The 10,142-nt window shown below is 32.5% G+C and overlaps 1 protein-coding gene across 1 annotated transcript in view; it reads left to right on the top strand.

The window, feature by feature from the left end:
• Nucleotides 1–10,142, top strand: part of PTPRQ (protein tyrosine phosphatase, receptor type Q) — a 219,468-nt gene that overhangs the window by 65,929 nt on the left and 143,397 nt on the right. Inside the window, exons 18-22 of the mRNA XM_008058431.1 lie at nt 1,862–2,022; nt 2,731–2,876; nt 7,114–7,282; nt 9,016–9,306; nt 9,812–10,087. Of these exons, the coding sequence (XP_008056622.1) occupies nt 1,862–2,022; nt 2,731–2,876; nt 7,114–7,282; nt 9,016–9,306; nt 9,812–10,087 (1,043 nt within the window). The remainder of the gene's footprint in view (nt 1–1,861; nt 2,023–2,730; nt 2,877–7,113; nt 7,283–9,015; nt 9,307–9,811; nt 10,088–10,142) is intronic.

Genomic DNA, 10,142 nt, shown 5'->3' with positions numbered 1-10,142 from the left:
ATTGTAGAGATGAGGTCTTGCTGCCCAGGCGGGTCTCGAACCCGCGGGCTCAGGCAATCCACTCACTTCAGCCTCCCAAAGGCGCGGGATTACAGGCTGAGCCACCGAGCCCGGCTTCTAGCTGAAATATTTAAATACTTGAGACAAAATTTATTTTTGGCCTGCATTTTCTGGGTAATTGTCTTAATTCTGCATTATTTATGGAACATAACCTGGGTTTTTCTTATAGTAGATAGATATTTATCTGCAAGATTTTGCTGTGAGGATCGGGGAAAAAAGCCATGATGCAAGGTGGCAGATAGCATTGATAAATATGCTTGAAAAGTATTTTTAAAAATAGATATAATGCAATGAGATTACTTAGGTAATTTCATAGCTTTTGAGATCTGCATTGATTAGATCTTCTGTAGTGTTCTGATGACCTGTGATCAATGACAGGAGTATGAAATTGGGTAAAGTTTCTATGGCAGGGCATCTTTTTCTGAGACTAATAACCAAAGCATTAAGAGTTTAAAAAACCCCTTCTCCTGTGGTCTCAATGAAGTCAAAGAAAGTTCTCCTGACTGCTTGTGAAAGAAGATGTCTAATGAAACTGTTGCAAATTGCTGAATAGCCTGGCTAATCCTGCCTGTCTCTGATCACATACTCTGAATTCATGTTTTTCTCACTATGGTAAGCTTTCCAAGTATTGTTTTCAGATAACAATACTTATATTAGCGTAAATTGGCACTTCTATAATAGCAAAACCATGACTGAGATATATCTCTTCGTGGATACCCTTAATTCACTTAAGATCTTTTATTCCTCTTAATGATTCAAGTCTTCGAATATTTCAGTGGCAAAGAAAGAGCATTTTCTATTTGGAAGAGATATCCATTTACTTCTTGGGAGTCTTGCATTTCTAAAGAGGAAAAATATGAGATTATACAAGACATAGACTTTTTCTGTGATATTGATCACATTCCCTTATCTAAATTCTTTAATCATTAATTTTAGTGTGCTTAAAATCTAAATTTCTTTCTTAAATGCGTTTTTCAGCACCACTGCTTACATATTCAGTCCTTGGTTTTGGATATTAATCTATACCCAATTCAAAACTAGTAACTGACCTAATATGACTGAAATAAAGTAGTGTTGTATTTTCTCTAATAGTGCTATTTCACTTAACATTTTGTTCTCTAGATTTTCTTTTTCCACTTCTGGGATTTTGGTACTTGGAGACTTTTGAGTCAATATTTATTTGACTAGTTTTCTTTTCTAAAGTGACATTTTAGAAACTGTTAAGATTTTGATTGAGTGAGAAATATGAGCTCTATTTTCTTCTCTGCTGCTTAAATGCATACATTGTTTTCCATTCATTTCCACTAAGTTTTAGAGACTATTATTTAGATATTTATTTGGATTGGTCTAAAGTGAATATTACTTTTGTACAATGTATGAAAGATAGGTTTGTTTTATACATTAATAGCATAAATGAGATTTTGCCTATATTTAAAAAGAACAAATATTTAGACAACTAAAACATTGGTGTGAAAGGGAATGCCATAATTACTTTAGTACACAGTATTCCCGCAGGTCAATTACAATTAGTCCAAGGAAACTCTAATTATGAACATCTTATTAACACTTGATTGAGTTACTGAATATAGTTAAAAGCAAAATAAGTTATTTACTGAAGTAGTCTGAAGTTGGAATAGTTTAACTATTTCGGGATAAGTGGCATCTATATCTTATTCATCTGGATTAATACATTTTTGTACATTACTAATTAATGTTAATGTAAGTATGCAAAAAGTATGTGGTATGTGTTAACTTCTAATATAAAAGTTCATTTTACAGATAATATTCTGTTTTCTTTCAGGGATACATCATCACTAAAAACTATTAATGTGACTGAAACATCATTGGAGTTATCAGATTTAGACTATAATGTTGAATATAGTGCCTACGTAACAGCTAGTACCAGATTTGGTGATGGGAAAACAAGAAGCAGTATCATTACATTTAGAACACCAGAGGGAGGTGAGTTCTTGAGCATGTAAGTCAATTAAAAGAACATTCTCCTCATTAAAAAAAAGCATTAATAGCAAACTATATTATTAAGCCTAATATCCATCATTAGGTGGATATAAAAATATATTTTGGTCACTTTCTAGCTTTGTGATGTTGGGAAAAATTAATCTTTCTGTTTCTTAATTTTCCATCAATGATATGGAAACTATATCATATCTACTTTACAAGGTCCATAAAAGGATTAAATAAGTTTATATTTGTAAATGCACTCAGCACTAAACTTACATGACACTTGTTTATTGAATAGAGCAACATAAAATGCATGAAATCAGCTATTTGCCTATGCACCTTATTATTCATATCAAATTTCTAAATGAAATTAGAATTTCATGTTATATAATCTATATTGGAAAGCTGTTATAATGGTGTTCTCAAATCCGGGACATTGGTCAGGCTTTAGAGCCAAGATGGTATTTTACGAGTAAGAAATTCATTTGTCCTTGATTTGAATATTGCTACGGTAATACAGTAAAGTGTTAGAGAGATGGCCTAATGGGTTTTATGCATTTCATTTCTGACATCTAAATATATTTTATTTCTATTTTTTGAAAAACAATTATCATCACTTTAACTTATTAAATGTAGGTAAAATTCAGAACATTTCAGATATTATCTGGGGTCACAAGTATAGGTTTTGTTCAATTGTTTGTTTTGTAGCACCAAGTGATCCTCCCAAAGATGTTCATTATGTAAATCTCAGTTCTTCATCAATCATTCTTTTCTGGACGCCTCCTTCAAAACCTAATGGGATCATACAATATTATTCTGTATATTACAGAAATACTTCAGGTACTTTTATGCAGGTAAGACCTGAGTTTTCTCCTAGTTCCTTGTATCCTTCAGTTTTGTTGGTAATACAAACTTGCCATGTTAGAATAAATTGCTTACCTTCCATTGATATTTATCCAGAGACTTATTTTATAAGACTCTCACTGACATAGAATAATTGTGTAGCCGTGTCAGATACATTTTAACCTCACTCTCTTCCCCGCCTCCCACACTTCTTTATCAGCTTCACATGTATTAACAGCAATTAAACTGCCATCTATTTAAAATTTTGTCTGTAAAGATGGCCCTCAGTTGCTCTCTCTCCAAGAAATATTCTCTAAAGTGTTGATGGTTTCATTTATCTTTAAAATTATTTATTAGCTAAAAAAATTTTCATTTTGTTTGTATAATAACACAACAATATAGTCTTAGTGTTTGGATGTATTTGCATGTTTTTCCTCAATTAAAAAATTTTGCAGGAGAGGATACTACTGTTAAAATAATAAAGGTAAGTGTTTATTAGTTAGTATCACATGTAATGAAGATCACTAAGAATGTGGTTAATTTGTGGTATATAAGGTTCTAGACGTGCGCAGTTTGCTTATAGGTGTTTCCTGAGGTGTGAATGATATGGCTATGGAAATAGCTAAAATACATTTAATTTGGGGAAATATTTTCAATTTTTAGTAGAATTATATTTCTCCAAATTAGCTATTTCTTAGAACTGTAATGTATAAAATGGATAAAATTTGAGTTATTGTGTCAAAGATGGGGAGAGCTAGAATATAATTTGAATAACACAAATTTAGAAGAAATACAATTTATAGAACACATGCCTTCCTGGTGGAAATTATTGACTTGTGAGTGACAACTTCTGAGACTAAGACTTTAGTGCAGCCTGCCGGAGTGCAATGTAGTGTAATAGGGTATGAGCAGAACTTGTATAGCTGTTTCAGGACTACCTCAGCGGGGAGTAAAACAAAATCCTGAAGCTGGTTTAGTGTTTTACATTCTGTCCTCTAAGAGTGTCCTCTAAGAGTTGTTGAAGTGTGACTGTTGAAAACTTCATGCCCCCCTCAAAAAAGAAAACCACTTTATAAAAGACTTGTAGTTATAGATATGGATGTAATTATAGATAAAGATTTTTTAACAAATGCTCTAAGAATAGAAGGAGGAAGGGAAGTCCAGTTTTTTTTTCCTACTCTCTACATCAGTTTGTTTTTGCTCTTTGTTCTGCTGTGTTTGGGAAAGAGAAATGGGGACTAGTAAAACAATTTTTCTTTTTGTAAAAATGTTGTTTACAAATTGAATATGTCATTATATCAGTAAAAGACATTCAAATTGGAGACTTTTTCTTTTATGTATTCAAAAAACATTGCATAATAGTTCTAAATCTTAGCAATGGTTTGGCCTCTGTACAATTTACTCATGCTTTATATATAATTATATTTTGGTTATCTTTGTCCCTGTCTAGATAATAAAGTGTAAGCATCTAACTATGGTTTTAACATTATCTTCTAAACCTACTTGTTCAAACCTGGGTAAGAAATATGACCCCATTTGCAATTCATCTCTCTTAGAACATGTTATCTTTTATTAAATAATCTTAAGAATGCTTTTAAGTGTGACAGCTGCAGTAGGGCACAGGCTAATTATGTTAAAACATTTTAGAAGTATGGTTTCATATTGCTTAAAGTTCATTCATGCTTTAATTTATTCCTAAAGGAAAGTTGATGTTAAAAATAGTATTAATATCTTCATTACCTAATTTTCTATTTTGGATTGGTAGAATAGAATAACTTCTCAAAATGAAAATTATATATCTGAATAGGTATGTAGTTTTTTAGTGTTCCTTCTCTTCTTTCTTCTCAACATAGAACTTTGTAGAATACTTCATGTATGGGATATAGTATTCTGCCTCCTATTCCAGATACCTACTACTCATATTAGCTCCCTTATACCATAGCAAACACCTTGAAGAAAAAGGCTTGTGTTACATTTGCTATTCTAGCCCCTGAACTTTCCTGAAACCGTATGAGTTTAATACTCAATAAATAATGTAATTGAAATAATATAAAATTGTTATAATGGTCCAAGAATACTTTGAGTGCATAGTTATAATTTTGGAACAGTCGAGTATGTAGTGAAGTGACTTTTTCCTCTTCTTATTCCAGGGGATTTAATCTCTTTGCTACTGTTTGTAAATCCATCTTATTCTTTCTTAATTTGTTACACATTGTGTTTTGTATAGCCTGTTAACTTGTCTACATTTTAATTTTTACCTATTTTTGTCATATCTCCCCACTGTGTCTGGCAAAATGTCGCATATGAAAAAAGTGCTGAGTGGATATTGGTTGACTAGTCAAATTTGAAAATATTGCCTTCTGACTGTATTTATTTAAACAAAGAAGTATACCCTAATTAGATTATTTGGGCCAAAATTTTTACACAAAATAAATAGATGAATAAAATAATCATCTCTATAATTGATCTAATTTTATAAATTTGCTATATGTCTGTGCTTGCTAAGTCACACATTCAGTAAGACTGACTTCTGGGTGTTTCAAATAATCTGTTATTTATTAACCATCAAGGTCATAGTTAATCAGAATAGATTTTATAACAAAAATGAAAAATTACATCCAAAAGCTACATTAATACTTTTAAATTGTGCTTTATATAAGCCAGTTGTTCCATGTGTAAAGTAGATGTATCAGAAGGTATTAAAGTTCGTGAATTATATTTTGTGTGGGATTGATATATTGCTTTAACTTGTCTGTTCCTAAGTAAGTTACCACAAAATTGAAGTAAACCTTTTTTGCACTTACTTTTTTACTCCTTCACATACAGTCCAACCACAAAAAAATTGCAAATTTAATTTGCTGATAAATTGTATAGCCATTCTGACTAAATTTAGTCAAATTTCTTATCCTGTGTTATTTAAATGAAACAAATTATATTTTTAAAAATTTTGTGCTGGTCACGGTATTAATGACTTTATGTGCTTCATGTCATTCAATCCTCAGAAGTTGCCTGTGAAATGGAGATGATTATTTCCATTTTATAGTTGAATGAAGAGAAGTTTTGTGATTAGATGATTTATTTGGGACTATCCTGCCAGAACTTGAATGCAGGTCTATAGGACTCAAAAAACTTCATGTGTATTGGAATGACCCAGATTACTGAGTAGATGGACATTGTTATCAAATTATTCATATTAGCTACCTACACGTTTTCAAAGTCTATTTTTTCTTTTATTTTAAAATTCATTTTGTTTGACTATATTCTAAAATTTAGTAAGGAAGGAAAAGATTGTATAAATTTTCTAATTTAAAAATTGCTTTGGGACAAATATAACTGGGAGTCAGGAAGGAGAATTTATTTTATTTTTTGAGTTGGAGTCTCATTCTGTCGCCCAGGCTGGAGTGTAGTGACACACTCGTGGCCAGGCCACCCCAGTGTTGACCTGCTGGGATCCAGTGAACCTTCCACCTCAGCCTTCCAAGTAGCTGGAACAACAGGCACATGCCACCACACCCAACAGGTGTGTGCCACCCCGGCCTGCTAATATTTTGATTTATTGTAGAGACGAAATCTCACCAAGTTGCCCAGGCTGGTCTCAAACCCCTGGACTCAGCCAATCCTCTCACCTCAGTTTTTCAACGTGCTGGAATTACAGGCTTGAGACATCGCACCTGGCCAGGCAGGAGAATTTAAAACTTTCTAACTCAGTACATCAAAGAGTATTATCATCTAACTGCCTTCCCCTTGCTCCCCACAGTGGTAGCAAAAAGAAGACTCACTAAAGATGAATAATAACTGAGTTACTAGAAAGAGGCAAACACTTGCATAATTCCTTCATCATTAATGGAAAGAAAAAAATTTAGAGTTTTATAATACTCCCAAACTTATTTACAATTAGCTAGTGCTTTGAAAAATATTTGAATGTTGTGTAAGGAAAACTTGCTTGTCAGCACTATTGCAGTATGTTTGGGTGGCCGCTTGACCCTCTTCATTGCTACCTTGGAGTTTTTACTCTTTGCTATTTTGCGAACTGGCTTGGTAATAAAAACTGCTACTATCTATTCCTCTTTTAGTGCAAACATATTTCCAGTTTAATTATTGCAATAAAATGTTCTATGTTGATTTTCCTAAAAATTAACATATTGAAATAATGAAACCATCAATTCATGGATATCATTTCTTCGAAATGTTCATGCATACTAAAAAAAATACATTCTGAACAATTAAAACAATATGTTTATTTTTCAGAATTTTACACTCCATGAAGTAACCAATGACTTTGACAATATGACCGTATCTGCAATAATAGATAAACTGGCAATATTCAGCTATTATACGTTTTGGTTAACAGCAAGTACTTCAGTTGGAAGTGGGAATAAAAGCAGTGACATAGTTCAAGTACACACAGATCAAGACAGTATGTAAACAAAAAGCATTTATTAATCTTTAATAGGATTAATTAAAACAATTACTTTAGGAACTTTTTCTATTTGTATCTTTGTAGTAAAATCAATCTTTTATTTATACACATTTAAGTATTCATTATGAGTTTTAAAATGCACTTAATAAAGCCATAAAACCATTGCAATAATAAAAGCCTCTTCTATTCATGAAAACTGCTGCCATCCACTTATGGAAATTCTGTTGCTTTTATTGCTTTAAAAGATGTCACAGTCATCCAGTTATGGGCATGAAAATACTTCCGCATACATGGATGAATTTTCCAACAGTTAATATACATATCTGTTTGCTTTAAGGACTTTTTTCTTAAAATTCTAGCAACCTGTTTCCCTTTCAGAGTTTGAATCCACATAGGAGTCTAAGCAGCACTTCTGTTCTTATTGTGTTTGTGACTAATATACCCAGAATATCTTTTTTTAAAACTCCGGAAGCGGACAACCCCTTTTGGTCCCCTCCCACTATGGGGGCTTTTCTGTCCTCTCAATAAATCCTTCTTTCTATAAACAACAACAACAACAACAGCAACAACAAAAAGAACTCCAGAAGTTTCTTGTATAAAGCTTCTGAAGAATCCTGTTTGTGCTAAGTATTCAGAAAACTATCATGATTGAAGACGATGTTTTTTAGTTTTCAGCTTTCAGAATACAATGATAAGTGGATCAGTGCTTATATCTCCTACGATTGTTTCCATTGTCCATTTATTTGTTTATTTTTAAAAGATTAGTATCTTGCTGAGAAACATTAGTGATATAAACTTCTGCTGAGAGTAAAATTCCATGTTTATTATTTGAAGGTCATAAATTGACAGACACTTAAAATGAGAAGTGAATGATTTCCTTGTGGTTGGAACAACTTTTTGAATCATGGAAAAGTTGATGAACAAAATAAGATATGATAAATGTGTGGAAATATGTAATTGGAGAGTCTTTAGCAAAAATCTGTTAGTGCAGTATATAATCAATATCATTTCAGGCATTCTTTAAATGCAAATCTCTCCCAAGACTTTTGCCAACCTATAACATTTCACCAGTTATAATTACAGCACCAGACATAATAAGCACTCGCAATGCACTACTCCAGGTGATGTCAGCTTTAGATTAATAGAGTCTAGTGTCACAATTCAACTAATATCTGAGAATTAGAACTTTTAAAAGTAATTTACTAATATACAACTGTGGGATGGTAGTCTAGTGACTGGAGAGATTTTGAGACTAGATATTAAAATTTATTTGCTTTAATTCTTCTTGTGACTACCAACATGACCCTGGGGAAGTCACTTAATAGTTATGAGCCTTAGTTTTCTTATATATACATAAAGATAATCTTTAGAAGACATAAACTCAAACTATTGCTCAGGCAATATAAATTATTAAAATATTTAAATATCTGAGTGTGCATATACACTCATTCATGCCCACAAATAATCTGCATACCATGGGAAAGAAAAACAAAAGAATGGTATACAAAGGAATTCTTACACATATTAAAGATGACATTATTTTGAATGATCTTTATAATAATTATTTAGAAGATATTCTATAATAGATGAATGTTTATCACATCTGCATTTAAATAATATTAGAGCTGATGATGTAATGATACCATTTCAATAATTATTCTCAGTTTGTGAATTTAAATTTTATTTAGAGTAACCAATGATTTTTATATTTTGCCCATTACCTGCCATAGTACCTGAAGGGCTTGTTGGAAACCTGACTTATGAGTCCATTTCGTCAACTGCAATAAATGTAAGCTGGGTCCCACCGGCTCACCCAAACGGGCTAGTCTTCTACTATGTTTCCCTGAGCTTACTGCAGACTCCTCGCCATGTGAGACCATCTCTAGTTACATATGAGAGAAGCATATATTTTGATAATCTGGAAAAATACACTGATTACACATTAAAAATCACTCCATCAACAGAAAAGGGATTCTCTGATACCTATACTGCCCAGCTATACATCAAAACTGAAGAAGATGGTAGGCCAGACCATTTTATTACCTATTAAGCAGATTGTTGTTGTTCTTTTCATTTATATTGCTTTCCAAAGGAAACATTCTATTATATTGATTCTGCTTGTTCTCAAGCAATTAGCCTTTCAGTAAACACAATGAGCTCTAAATTTGTTAAAAGCAAATCTATCACAGAAGCAAGGAACTGAGTACCACATGTTTTCACTTATAAGTGGACCTTGAACAATTATCATAATACTATAAGAAAGGAATTGGCAGTAGTGGGAAACTGCCAGGGGAGGGGGAGTGGGATTGGCAGTAGTGGGAAACTGCCGGGGGTGGGGGACACACCTCATCAACAAGGGTACCTGCATAATGAACATTTGTATACCTAACCCCGAATTGTACCCCACATCTTCAAAATAAAAAAATTAAAATAATCTGCTAATAAGTTTGTCCCATTATGATTGAAGCCTTTTTGAATATGCGAATTCACTTTTGGTTCATTCAATATTCTCTTTTTCTTTTATAGTCCCAGAAACTCCACCAATAATCAACACTTTTAAAAACCTTTCCTCTACCTCAGTTCTCTTATCATGGGATCCCCCAGTAAAGCCAAATGGTGCAATAATAAGTTATGATTTAACTTTACAAGGACCAAATGAGAATTATTCTTTCATTACTTCTGATAATTATATAATATTGGAAGAGCTTTCACCATTTACATTATATAGTTTTTTTGCTGCTGCAAGAACTATAAAAGGACTTGGTCCTTCCAGTGTACTTTTCTTTTACACAGATGAGTCAGGTAAGCTGGAACCCACATTCCTTCAAACGATTTCACTACTGCAGCGCTTGCTCCC

This window comes from Carlito syrichta, unplaced genomic scaffold, assembly GCF_000164805.1.
Source record: "Carlito syrichta isolate Samal-C Ts95f unplaced genomic scaffold, Tarsius_syrichta-2.0.1 Scaffold303338, whole genome shotgun sequence".
Classification (NCBI taxonomy): domain Eukaryota; kingdom Metazoa; phylum Chordata; class Mammalia; order Primates; family Tarsiidae; genus Carlito; species Carlito syrichta.
The sequence above is the reverse complement of the archived record's forward strand: the minus strand, read 5'-3'. Positions and strand labels throughout refer to the sequence as shown.